Raw genomic sequence first — 14,417 nt, 5'->3', positions numbered from 1 at the left:
TTTTTGTGGGGGGGGGGGTTGTTTGTTTGTTTGTTTGTTTGTTTTGTTTTTTTGTAGCAGAAACCATTGGAGAACCAGGTCTGGACCAAAGCATCCCTGACAGGTCGAGGACCTATAGAACATGGTTATCATATGATCAGGACAGGGATACCAGAAGGAATGACTTGACAAAGTTTCCTTCCCTAAACAAGACAAATAAGCTTCTTTTCCTTGGTAATCATTTTCTACTGGGGTGTGTAGACTAAAGTTTTAGTCTTTTCATCCCCGTACTGAAGATCTGGACTCCAAGGAGGGGTCAATCAACTTGCTTCACTAGCATCACTGGTCTTCCTCTTAGGGTTCCTGATTACAGAAATTCCTTAAAAGGTAATATTTGAAAGAGGAAATGGATGCAATACAGAAAACAACAGTATGAAATGCTGCCTGCAAACCCTTAGCACTTAAAATGAGGGACATTTCTTTCTCTTTCCATTGAGAAATTTCTTCTGTAAAGATGCTGAAAGCCCACTGGCGGACTCTGGAGTGGACTAGGCACAACAGGATCAAGTAGAAGGCCAAGGGCATACAGGATTGGTGCAGTCCTTTTAAGTAAACAGACGGTATAAAATGCATTAAAAGACAAAATGGACTTCTAGACATCAAACCACCAAGACAGAAAAATAGGAAAAATAAACCTTCATATCAAGAAAAAAGCCAGTCATCTCATTTGGAAGGTTAACAGGTTATTACCAAAGATTTGTCCCTCATTCATGGTAAAAAGTTGGTCCACTTTTAATTGATTTGAAATAAAACAGACACCTGATGAGATTATCTGGACCCACAAGGACAGAAAAGTTTTGAAAACTAAGACAAGGTATGAATTATTTAAGAGTCCAGAAGAGACCCAAGCTTTTCATGCCTTTTTATGGTATCAGGTGACACATCAATTACTGATTTGGGGACAATTTTATTACAAGAGCATGATAATGCAAAACATTCTGTAATATACCCAGCAGAAAATGGTTGCCAAGGGAAAGAAGTTTATTTGTCTTCTTTAAAGAAAGAAAGTTTGGCAATTATTTGAGCCATAGCATCATTGTTTAGGAGAGTACCCTGAGGACTGATCATTAAGCCTTAACACTTGGATAAAAACTACCACTGAGGAGCAGAGGTGGCTACAGACGATTACAGGACTTCAAATAAATATTCGGCATGTTCCTACTGGGTGAAAATCCTTGCAGAGGATCCCTCATAAAAAGCAGAACCTCTAAATACATCTCATGAGTCTATCCTAATAAGACACAATACTCACAATTTTTCTTAAGTTAAAATAGTTTCATTTAAGAAGCAGAAGGAAAAGATATGTACTAGAAACTTGAGATTTCCCATCTTTCCAGGATGCCCCCAGACTCAGTGGGAGGAAGGAACATATTACAGCAGTATAAAAACAAAACTGAGTCATGATACAATCAAGGGGAAAATCCCAGAGGTTTTACTCCCTTCAGGATCCAAGAGCCCACAGGATTGGTTGGAAGAATTTCTAAAAGAAAGAGAAGGTTTATTTTCCATAGAAATAGTACTGAAGTATCACTCCCCCAAGCATGTGGCCATAGAGACACCTGCCAAAAAACATTGCTGGGAACACACCCCAGAAGTCTTCAAAGATCAGAGTCCTCTTAGCCTTGACACTTCAGACTACCCAAAACTGCCATAAAACTCCATCTTTTGAATGCTGGAAATTCAAATTTAAAGAAGCTCTTCCCTAATACTGCCAGGACAGACTTCCCCACCTTAAACAATGGCAGCATCTGTCCATCCAAAGCCTGATGTAAAAGACTTATTAAGACTCACCTCTACTTTCTCTCTGGTCTCATGTATTTCTCTCTACCCTTCTCTACCCCTGTTGCAGCTAAGCAGCTACACTGAAGGACCCACAGGATGACAAGTGCTCTAAGACCTTGGTACCTTTGGGACCTTTGGACACACTTTTCTCTCTACCTGAAATATCCTTTCTGCCCTTTGTCCTCTTCTCTCTCTGGATATTTGGTATTCTTTCAGTACTCAATTGTATTCTGTGTGTCTTTCAATAGTCACCTCGGGTCACCAGTCTTTCAGGGTTCAACTTCACGTGAGCTCTCTCTGGAGGTTTCCTTCATCGCCCCCCACTGTTGAGTTAGGCACTCCCCTGAATTCTCCCAGCACTCTTGCAATTAAAGCACCTACAAAATGGGCCCATAATTATCTATTTAATCGTCTATGTTTCCACAGACTAAATTTAAATTTCAAGGACCACAAAGAGCAGGCAAGGACCAGAAAGGCAGGACCACGAAGAGAAGGCAGTCCATCAATATTTGTTGAATAAGTAAATGATTTTTTGTTTGTTTTTATCCCCTGCACTCCCCTAATACCAGACACGTAGTGAACTTTCAATAAATATTTGCTGAATAAATCACAGGCACTCAAAATTATTTACTGGATGCATAAATTGATAGATAGTTGGTCAGAAAGTGTTACATAGAGAAATCTTGAATTCCAATATTCTCAATATTCTCAGTATTCTCAAGTACTTATCCTGCCCACTCTTTCACTCCCTCCTGTCTGGCCCCTGATTTGTTCTCACAGAGATGTCTGGTCTTTTGATATGTCCACAGCCACCCTGATGGTGTTATACTTTCTTCCCCATTCAATCTGCACTCATTTCTTTTTCATACCATGAACAATTTAATCCCTACCTTTATTTAAAAAAAAAAAATCCTGCAGAAGTCTCTGCTGTCACAAACATTCTGCTTCAGTTCTACCCAAAGTATCACATTAGAATAACGCCGCATCACTGTGAGGATGGGGCTCTTGTTCTCCAACCTCCGCTAGAACTTCACGATGCTGGCCAGTCCTTTTTCTTGGAGGGAGCTCATCTATTTTTCCCCACTCTCCAATCATCTTCCCCCTCCCTATTCCAACTGCTCCCCCACCACCATTTCTGACAGATACCTATGCCTCCTACTTCATCAAATTATTGAGGTAAGAAAGCATCAACTCAATCCCCTGACTCATGCCTACCATATGTCAGTTGCTCCTTCCCTGCTACATCAAAGCATGAGGGGTTTGCCCTGCAGCCCACCCTCAGCTGAAAATGGTTCCCTTTATCTGTGTTTTCAATCTCATCCTTTTACTTCTTCTGTAGGACTTCACCTCATACATTCACTTCACACGTTAACCTCTCATGTCTTCAATTTCTCTCTTTGTTCTGGCTTTTCATCATTAGCATAGTAATATACTAATTTTTTCTCTTAAACCCCACAACTCTGTATCCTTCTCCTAGCTTTGACCTACTTCTTTCCTTCCCTTATCATCAAGTTATTTGCAGCATTACTCTTTGTCTTCATGTGACCTTCACTTAGCCAATACTATACTTTGGGTTTTAAATATCCCCCAAAGGTTCACATGTTAAAGACTTGGTCCCCAGCTTATGGTACTACCGGGAGGTGGTGGAATCTTTAGTAGATGGGGTTTGATAAGGGGAAGTCAGGTCATTGCCCTTGAAGGGATCCGGGCCCCTCCTCTCTCTTGCTTCCCAGCCACCATGAGTGAACAGGTTCTGCCATACACTTCCACCATGTTGCACTGCCTCACCACAGGCCCAAATGCAACAGGACCAAATGACCAAGGACTGAAACCTCTGACACCACGAACCAAAATAAAGTTTTCTTCCTTTCAAGTTGTTTATCTCAGGCATTATGTCACAGCAATGAAAAAGCTAAGCAACACAGCCAGCACAATCAAACTTTTACAGGTCATATATAGAGGCAAAAGTAAAGAAGATCTCATAACTTGAAATGTGATTGTCATCAGGAAATTAAACTAATATCAACATATAATGAATCTGTAAGAAGACAGAACAATTTCCAGGCCAGAGTGAAACCCAATTAAAGGTATCAACAAGGGCCAGACAGACAACTCAGTGGTAAATTACGTGCTTAGTATGCACAAGGCCCTGTCAATTGCCAGCACCCCCCCAAAAACTAAACAAACAAAAAACCCCATTGTTAATAAGAAATGAGAGAATCCATTCTATTGTCATATATATCTAAAAAGAACAAATTTTTTTTAAATGAGAGGCTTGGAACATAAATAATCAGTATCCAACAGAGAAGGTACTTTAGCCAAAGGACTTTAAGCATTTTATTTCCAAGGTAAGAAATGCACAAGGCTAGCACAGTGTCATGCCAACATTGTAATTTCCCTCACTGTAACTCCTTCTGATTTTATTTGGCTTCCCACACAGGTTTTTCCCACAGAGAGAGGCTCTTATTTCAAGAAAGTTCAGGACTAGAGGAATAGAACAGTCCCCCTGTTCAGAATGGGCCACATATAGTTCATAAAGGAATATAAGAGCAACAAATTATTTTTAAGAAAGAGAAATAAATCACTCATTTAGCATATATTGTACATCGGTAGTAAAAACAAAAATGAAATATTATTACCATCAAAAAGTTCTGTGAAGTCATACAGTCTGCATCTTTCTCAAATAATACAAGAGCTTTCTGCATTAAGTAAATCGCTTTGGATAGTTTGTTCTTCTTTATTTTATTCATTACACTTAATTCTGCAAAAACAAACATTTTACCAAAGGGAAAGATGAAAACTATTATTCAAATTCTTTTGGAAAAACAGGTTATCCAAATCTTAATTACCTGTAAAACAACCATCACTTCTAGATTGTTTTAACTTTTCTGAATCTTTGGCAGAAATGTTTTTGCTAGCAGTTGGAGCCTGCAAAACTGAAGAAGACTCTCATTACAATCATGTTTGTGTCCAAGATATGAAATAAAACATTAAAGAGTCCCCCTGTTCAGAATGGACCACATATAGTTCATAATAGAATACAAGAGCAACAAATTTTTAAGAAAGAGAAATAAATCACTCATTTTAGCATAAAATAAAATTACTGCTTCCTCTATTTTATCTTTTTTATTAATAGATAAAAATTTAAATAAACTTACTATGATGTAGTTTATTGTCAAATCATCTTTTATTTGTCACGGTATACCCCAAGACATAGAATTTCCAAATTGTAAAAGTATTTGATTTTTTTTTTTTACTTCATCTTAAATTAAATCATGGAGAAAGTGAACTTCTGTTCATTTTGCCTTTTTCGTAAAGTATAGAAGGTAAGTTCCGATACCAATCAGCCTTTCTAGAAAAACTGTTTCATCTTGGCCCCTGTAAGAATTCTTGGTACCCATGAAGACCAGAGCCTGCTCAACTGAAATGCAATTGGTTGCCTGTTTGTTAATGACCATCATGGTGGTCCAGAAAAGAAAGGAAACCAGATGAGGGAACAAAGGATGAAGCTATGCAGTCCCAGGGAGATGGAAACTGCTGGACTGGTTCTTGATTTTCATATCCTGTTCTCAAGAGACCTGGCAATATTTTGTTTCTGTCCTTGGAAGGTATTTGTGGGTGTCTATGGTGAACTTATAATTACTCTGTTTTATAGAGTTTTAGTTATTTGTACTAATTCATACACATCATGATGGGGTAGTGATTGATGAAAAGATGGCAAAAGACAGCATTAAAGGATATAAGGTTTCTTTAATGGAAAGGGTAAGGGAACTTACTCGCATGGGGACAGAAATGCAAAACAGAAAGTAATGCATCATTCTCTCAGTACCTAGGGTTCTGTAAATGCTAATTAAGCTCTTCTGATTATAATCATTGGAGATAAGAAGGATGGGATTTCAAAAAAACTGAATGCCAGACACAGATGAGTCATATTTAATACCACGGTCACCAACAGGGAACCACTGTGAAGTTCTTGAATCAGAATGACATAAACAGTATTTAGGGAACATTAATCTGGCAGCAGCACACTCAAGTGAAGAAAGACAAGAGAAACAAAGTGATAATCTTGCTAGGGTGGTAGTTCAACAAAGCAGAGGAAAATCCAAGACGACCCAGAGATATTGCAAAGGAAGAATAAGTATTTCCATATATAATTTAACTCAGCTCTACCATCAATATCTTTAAGTGGTCTCTGATTGTTTTAAAAAATTATTTGGCTTTCAAAGACTTATGGATGACAGAGAATAAACTGTTTATAGTCATAACTTCATGAGTAAATAAAACCCAATTTTTGCACTAACAAAGATAATGCAGCTACTAAATGAGAACAGTGGCTTGTTCGTTTCTTAAAGGAAACTTGACACAAGGATTATTTTATTTATCTTTTGATTTTTTTATTTATCTTTTAATTTTTTTACAGACTGCATTTTGATTCATTGTACACAAATGGGGTACATAGTTTCGTTTCCATGGTTGTACACAATGTAAATTCATACCATTCATGTAATCATACATGTACATAGGGTAATGATGTCTGTCTCATTCCACCATTTTTCATACCCACTCCCTCTCATTTCCTTCTACATAATCTAAAGTTCCCCCTTTCTTCTCTCCCTCCCCACCCCCCGACCCCCATTATATATCAGTCTCCACTTATCAGGGAAAACATTCCACCTTTGATGTTTTGGGATTGGCTTATTTCACTTAGCATGATATTCTTCAATTCCATCCATTTATTTGCAAATGCCATGATATTATTCTTCTTTATAGCTGAATAATATTCCATTGTGTATATATACCACAGTTTCTTTATCCATTCATCTGTTGAAGGACATCTAGGTTGGTTACACCATCTAGCTATTGTGAACTGAGCTGCTATAAACATTGATGTGGCTGTGTTACTGTAGTATGCTGATTTTAAGTCCTTTGGTATAAACCGAGGAGTGGGATAACTGGGTCAAAAGGTGGGTCCATTCCAAGTTTTCTGAGGATTCTCCACACTGCTTTCCAGAGTGGTTTCACCAATTTGCAACTGTACCAGCAATGTAAAAGTGTGTCTTTTTCCCCACATCCATGCCAACATCTATTATGGTTTGTGTTCTTGATAATAGCCATTCTAACCAGAGTAAGATGAAATCTTAGAGTTCTTTTAATTTGCATTTTTTAATTACTAGAGATGTTGAACACTTTTTCATATACTTATTAATTGCCTATATGTCTTCTGTAAAGTGTCTGTCCAGTTCCTTGGCCCATTTATTGATTGGGTTCTTTGTATTTTTGGTGTAAAGTTTTGTAAGTTCTTTATAAATTTTGGAGATAAGTGCTCTATCTGAAATGCATGTGAAAAAGATTTTCTCCCACTCTGTAGGCTCTCTCTTCACATTCTTGATTGTATCTTTTGCTGAGAAAAAGCTTTTTAGTTTAAGTCCCATTTATTGATTCTTGCTTTGATTTCTTGTGCTTTGGGAGTCTTATTGAGGAAGTCTGATCCTAAGCCAAGATGCTGAAGATTTGAGCCTAATTTGTCTTCTATTAGGTGCAGAGTCTCTGGTCTACTCCTATGTCCTTGATCCATTTTGAGTTGAGTTTTGTGCAGGGTGAGAGATAGAGGCTTAATTTCATTTAACTGCATATGGATTTCCAGTTTTGCCAGCACCATTTGTTGAACAGGCTATCTTTTCTCCATTGTGTGTTTTTGGTTCCTTTGTCTAGTATGAGGTGACTGCATTTATGTGGTTTTGTCTCTGTGTCTTCTATTCTGTACCATTGGTCTGCATGTCTATTTTGGTGCCAATACCATGCTGCTGTTGTTACTATTGCTCTGTAGTATGGTTTAATGTCTGGTATTGTGATAACCTCCTGTTCCACTTTTTCTATTTAGGATTGTTGGGTTATTTGAGGTCTCTTGTTCTTCCAGATGAAGTTCATGATTGATTTCTCTATTTCTATGAGGAATGTCATTGGGATTTTCATTGAAATTACATTGAATCTGTATAGTGCCTTTGGTAGAATAGCCATTTTGACAATATTAATTCTGCCTATCCAAGAACATGGGAGATCTTTCCATCTTCGAGAGTTTTCTTCAATTTCTTTCTTTAATGTTCTGTAATTTTCCTTGTAGAGGTCTTTCACCTCTTTTGTTAGATTGCTTCCCAAGTATTTTTTTTTTTTTTGAGGCTACTGTGAATGGAGTGGTTTTCCTAATTTCTCTTTCAGAGAATTCATCACTTATGAATAGAAATGCATTAGATTTATGCATGTTGATTTTATATCCTGCTACTTTGCTGAATTCATTTTTAGTGCTAGAAGTTTTCTAGAGGAGTTTTTTGGATCTTCCAAATATGGGATCAGGTCATCAGCAAATAGTGACAGCTTAAGTTCTTCTTTTCCTATTTGTATCCCTTATTTCTTTGTCTGTCTAATTGCTCTGGCAAGTATTATAAGGACAATGTTGAATAGAAGTGATGAAAGAGGGCATCCCTGTCTTGTTCCAGTTTTTAGAGGGAATGCTTCTAGTTTTTCTCCATTAACAATGATATTGTCCATGGGCTTAGCATAGCCTTTACAATGTTGAGGTATGTTCCTACATTCCTATTTTTTCTAGTGTTTTAAGCATGAAGGGGTGCTGTATTTTATCAAACATTTTCTCAGCATCTATTGAAATAATCACATGATTCTTAACTTTAAGCCTATTGATGTGATGAATTACATTTATTGATTTCTGGATGTTGAACCAACTGTGCATCCTTGGGATAAACCCCACTTGATCTCGGCACACTATCTTTTTAATATATTTTTGTATGTGATTTGCCAGAATTTTGTTAAGGATTTTTGCATCCATGTTCATCAGGGATATTGTTCTAAAGTTTTCTTTCCTTGATGTGTCTTTGTCTGGTTTTGGTATCAGAGTGATACTAGCCTCATAGAATGAATTTGGAAGGGTTCCTTCCTTTTCTATTTCCTGGAATACTTTGAGGAGTATTGATATCAGTTCTTCTTTAAAGGTCTTATAGAATTTGGCTGAGAATCCATCTGGTCCTGGGCTTTTCTTGGTTGGTAGACTTTTGATGGCTTCTTCTATTTTGGTGCTTGAAATTATCTGTTTAAATTGTGTACATCTTCCTGATTCAGTTTGGGAGGATCATATGTCTTAAAAATTTGTCAATGTCTTCAATATTTTCTATTTTGTTGGAGTATAGATTTTTAAAGTAGCTTGTAATTATGTATTTCAATGGTGTCTGTTATGATCTTTCCTTTTTCATCACTAATTCTAGTAATTTGAGTTTTCTCTCTCCTCCTCGTTAGTGTGGCTGGGGTTTATCAATTTTTTTTACGTTTTCAAAGAACCAACTTTTTGTTTTGTCAATTTTTTGAATTGTTTCTCTTGTTTCAATTTCATTGATTTCAGCTCTGATTTTAATTACTTCCTGTCTTCTACTATTTTTTGGTTGACATAATGATTTTAGTCACATTTTAAAATATATTTCTGAACTTGGGATGGGGTTGTGGCTCAATGGTAGAACACTTGCCTACCACACATGAGGCACTGGGTTTGATCCTCAGCACCACATAAAAATAAATAAAATAAAGATATCATGTCCATCTACAACTAAAAAAATTTTTTAATAAAAATTTTTAAGTAAAAATTTTTTCTGAACTAAATTTTCTCAGCCCAAAGAATGTTCAAGGTTATTGTTTTGTTGTTGTTGTTTGTTTGTGTGTGTGTGTGTGTGTGTATTTGTGATGCTGGGGAATGAACCTAGGTCCTTGTGCATGTGAGGCAAGCACTCCAAGTGCGCTATATCTCCTGCCCAAAGTTATGTAAACTCACTTATGTATTAGACAAACATGATCAAGTTTTCAATTTATTTATGATGACACAGAGATATTTAACCATTATTTGTTTCTCTTCATACCCAGCAGGTCATATGGTAAACAGTTTTTAAAACCACACAAATGTTTAAAATAAGATGTAAAGGGAAGAAAAAAATAAAAGGATGAAAAAACAGATCTTGGTAGGCACTAAATAAATGTTTTCTTGACTGAATTAATAAAATGCTAATAATTTCCTACAACTCTAGCAAGTATAATTAGAGTTTTTGAAGAAGTTAACTGATTTGATAAAGTGTAAATCAATGGAAAGTACTGATATTAATGACAGAAATAAGAAAATATAATCAAATTTATCTGGAAAACAAGAACAGAGTTACACATTTAACTGACTCTATAATTGAACTTCACTTAAAACTGATTCAGTATCGGTCTATTTTGATGACTACTACCTTGCAATTTGTCGAGAAGCACAATGGTTATCCGGTGCTGAGCTTGAATTAGTTCCAGATGCAAATCCATTAGGAAACTATTGGCTGTAACTGGTTTGTAAGTGTTTCCATCTAACTCAGGGGAACACTTTGGTCCGATAAAGTTGGAGTAGAAATAAAAAGAAATACAGTTACCAAAACATCCTAAAAATAGCCATATCCTGTTATCACTCAAGTTATTGCATTACTCATTGCCATCAAATTCTGCTCACTTCTTAACCCTCTGCAATTGGCTTACATGCCATTAAATATACTCCTAGAATTCATCAAGGTCCTCTTCATTGATTTATCCAAAGATTGGCTCTCCTTGATTTCTTCTGAGAAGAGAGGTATATATTTCTGTCCCATTAGCGGAAAGCTACCACATGCTTATTTACCTACTTGTAAGGCCAACCCTCTTCCAACTTAAGTAAAACTTCAACCCAATATAAGATTTTTCCATTCCTACCTTGACATAGCAGTGGTCAATTACTGGTGATCCACTTGGCAATGTAGATAGAACACAATTAGAATTCATTGCACCAATTACTTTGTCAAGAAGTTCGTAAGCAAAAAACAACTGTTCCACAGGACTTTTCTAAAATAATTTTATAAACAAAAAAGAAAAAGAAAACGTCAGTAAAAATCATATGAAAAATTTCTAAACTCTTTAACAATAATCTAAAACAAACAATAGAAGTTTATTTAACAGAACTTCCTCTATCATCAACAATGCTGTATCCCTTACTAAATGTCTTTATCTTGGACTGAATGTCAAGTAGTACCAATGAAGATGAAAATAAAAAATATATTTCTCATCATTTTCCCAAGCATAAATTAAACTTTTCACAAATATGGACAACTTCATTTATTGTTTTCAATCTGATTGGTTGTTTTTGAAACCTGTACAAAAATACACAGGTAAATTTTAAGATAGAGCTCACATATTTTTGTTGCTTTCACATACTTTCTTTGAAAAATTATTATTTTTGTAAAACTCAGAATATCAGAACAAGAAGTGTAGATATAAGAGTCCCTCAAACCCAAAATTTAACCCACGATTTTCAAAAAGTAAATACCTTTTAAATGTAATTATTCTCACAGAGAAACAAATATAGAGAATAATATAAAGAACAGCTACTTTGTCTGAGTTTTCAAATTCTCCACATTTTTATAGAATTTTTTAAGAAAACAAAGCATAAAAATACATGCATAAAATAGAAACCCCCTATGTAACTGTCCACAATGCCATTCCTCTTTTCTGCCCCTAGAGGTAGCCATTGTCCATGGATTTGGTTCTACCATCCTTCGTGCATAATTTTAAACTTTCTCCATGTGTTTATGTCCTTAACAATATGCAATATCACTGTGCATAATTTTTAATTCTCCCTTATAAAATTCTGAAGAACTGCTTTTTTTACTCAACCATATGTTCTTGAAAGTTACTCAAATCAGCGTATGTAACTCGTTTGGTTATGAACAAAGAACCATTCTAGGTATTTTAAGCAGAAAGGGATTTAATTCACAGAAAGGGATTTAATTCCATCAACATTGGAAGGCATGGGAGAGGAAAGATCAAGAAAGCTGCCAGTGGGGGTTTCAAGATGGCGGACTAGAGGGCGGCTGCATTTCACGTTGCTCCAGGACGCAGGATTCAAAAGAGGAGATAGTGAGAGACTTGGGAACAACTCAAAGCCGCTGGGTGAGTCTCTCCCATTGGGGAGGCGTCCCGGATGGGGTGGTAACCCCGGAACGCAGGGAACTTTGTGAAGTAGAGTTGCTCCGCGAGACACCCCTCCCCCCGCTGGAGCGGTAAACACGGACAACTGGGATCATCGTAGAGGAGGAGGCTCAGCACAGCGCTTGGACTCGGAGCAACCACTGGGGCTCTGTGCGGCTGCCTGAGGAGGAGCTGCGTGGCGAGCTGTTTGGACTCAGAACGACCGCATCTGAACACCGGGGGGTTGCCCAGAGGAAGAGGAGAAGCGCGGCGGGTCGCTTGGTCTAGGAGTGACTGCATCAGAGCCACAGGAGGTTGCCAGAGGAGGAGGCGAGTGGTGAGTTGATTGGACTAAAAGCGACCGCTCCTGAACATCGGTGGCCTGCCTGGAGGAGGAGCGTGGTGGGTCACTTGGTCTCGGAGCCACCGCTCCTGAACACCCGGGGAGCTACCCCGAGGAGGAGGAGGAGGAACAGGGCGGATCACTTGGACTTGGAGTGACTGCCTAGGGCTACGGGCGGTTGGTGGGAGGAGGAGACGCGAAGTGAGTTGCTTTACTCCTAGTGACTGCGTCGGAAACCCGGCCGCTGTCCGGAGGAGGAGGTGTGTGGCGGGTCTCTGGGTCTCGGAGCTATTGTACGGGGCTCCAGGTGGCAGCTCAGAGGAGGGGCCGCATAGCCAGGCGATTAGGTGCAGAGCAGGGTCCCAGGAGCTAGGTGGCTTCTTGCTGGAATAGCCACACAGAGACACGCCTAGGGGCGGAGGGAAGTTTCCAGGACTGCGGGCAGAGTCTCTGGGAGAGGCAGCCTAAGGAGACTCGCCTGCGGAGGGTGAGGCTCCAGGCCCAGGAGGTAGGTCCGGGCCCCTGGGAACGTTGCAGAGGAAGACAGCCCAGCCCAGGTGGTAGTTGTAGATTGAGGGGAACCTCTAGGAGGGGAACTGATCAGCAAGACGTCCCCACCGAGTGAGTCTTCCCTGCCGGGTGAGGTTTTCCCACAGGGACGGTAAAACCAGAGACACAGGCACAAACAGGACTTGCCTCAGCCCGCAGCCTAGTTCCCTGTTGGATGACCATTGGTCAACAAGTGGAGGCACCTATGCCCACTAGCAGGGAATATACGCCACCTGAGGGTCATCACCCCTAGAGAGGCAGCTTCTCCGTGGAGCTCCGCATTATCAACTTCCTCCAAGACTTCAGGCTACTGAAGGATAAGAGGGGATATACTAGCAATCTTCAAGGACATTATAAGTCGATAGAGGAAATCTGCAATATCTTAAGAACCCACTGATTCCTGAACAATATGAGAAAACAAGGGAAGAAAATACCCCAAACAAATCTAGATGTTACATCAATAAAATCCAACGACAGCATGGCAGAAGAAATGACAGAAAGGGAGTTCAGAATGTACATAATTAAAATGATTAAGGAAGCAAACGATGAGATGAAAGAGCAAATGCAGGCATTGAATGATGAGATGAAAGAGCAAATGCAGGCATTGAATGATGAGATGAAAGAACAAATGCAGGCATTGAATGATCGCACCAATCGACAGTTAACAGAGCAAATTCAGGAAGCAAAAGATCATTTCAATAAAGAGTTAGAGATATTGAAAAAAAACCAAACAGAAATCCTTGAAATGAAGGAAACAATAAACCAAATTAAGAACTCTATAGAAAGCATAACCAATAGGATAGAACACCTGGAAGACAGAACTTCAGACATTGAAGACAAAATATTTAACCTCGAAAACAAAGTTGAACAAACAGAGAAGATGGTAAGAAATCATGAACAGAATCTCCAAGAACTATGGGATACCATGAAAAGGCCAAATTTGAGAATTATTGGGATTGAGGAAGGCTTAGAGAAACAAACCAAAGGAATGAATAATCTATTCAATGAAATAATATCAGAAAATTTCCCAAATCTGAAGAATGAAATGGAAAATCAAGTCCAAGAGGCTTATAGGACTCCAAATACACAAAATTACAACAGACCCACACCAAGGCACATTATAATGAAAATACCTAACATACAAAATAAAGACAGAATTTTAAAGGCTGTGAGAGAAAAGAACCAAATTACATTCAGGGGGAAACCAATACAGATATCAGCAGATTTTTCAATTCAGACCCTAAAAGCTAGAAGGGCCTTGAACAACATTTTTCAAGCTCTGAAAGAAAATGGATGCCAACCAAGAATCTTATACCCAGCAAAACTTACCTTCAAATTTGACGATGAAATAAAATCATTCCATGATAAAAAAAAGCTAAAAGAATTTACAAAAAGAAAGCCAGCATTACAGAACATTCTCAGCAAAATATTTCATGAGGAAGAGATAAAAAACAAAGAAGCATATCAGCAAAGGGAGGAATTACCCTAAAGGTACTGTCAAATAAAGGAGGAACCAAGATGTGTCAAAAAATAAATAAATAAATAAATAAAATTTTAAATATGAACCAAATGATCGGGAATACAAATCATATCTCAATAATAACCCTGAATGTTAATGGCCTGAATTCATCAATCAAAAGACATAGACTGGCAGATTGGATTAAAAGAAAGATCCAACAATATG

The 14,417-nt window shown here is 38.0% G+C and overlaps 1 protein-coding gene across 1 annotated transcript in view; it reads right to left on the bottom strand.

Moving 5' to 3' along the window:
* Nucleotides 1-14,417, bottom strand: part of Cfap54 (cilia and flagella associated protein 54) — a 315,326-nt gene that overhangs the window by 237,114 nt on the left and 63,795 nt on the right. Inside the window, exons 16-19 of the mRNA XM_047551199.1 lie at nucleotides 10,591-10,719; nucleotides 10,104-10,230; nucleotides 4,671-4,757; nucleotides 4,461-4,582 (exon numbers count right to left, since the gene is read on the bottom strand). Of these exons, the coding sequence (XP_047407155.1) occupies nucleotides 4,461-4,582; nucleotides 4,671-4,757; nucleotides 10,104-10,230; nucleotides 10,591-10,719 (465 nt within the window). The remainder of the gene's footprint in view (nucleotides 1-4,460; nucleotides 4,583-4,670; nucleotides 4,758-10,103; nucleotides 10,231-10,590; nucleotides 10,720-14,417) is intronic.

Source organism: Sciurus carolinensis, chromosome 4 (genome assembly GCF_902686445.1).
Source record: "Sciurus carolinensis chromosome 4, mSciCar1.2, whole genome shotgun sequence".
Taxonomy (NCBI): Eukaryota; Metazoa; Chordata; class Mammalia; order Rodentia; family Sciuridae; genus Sciurus; species Sciurus carolinensis.
The sequence above is the reverse complement of the archived record's forward strand: the minus strand, read 5'-3'. Positions and strand labels throughout refer to the sequence as shown.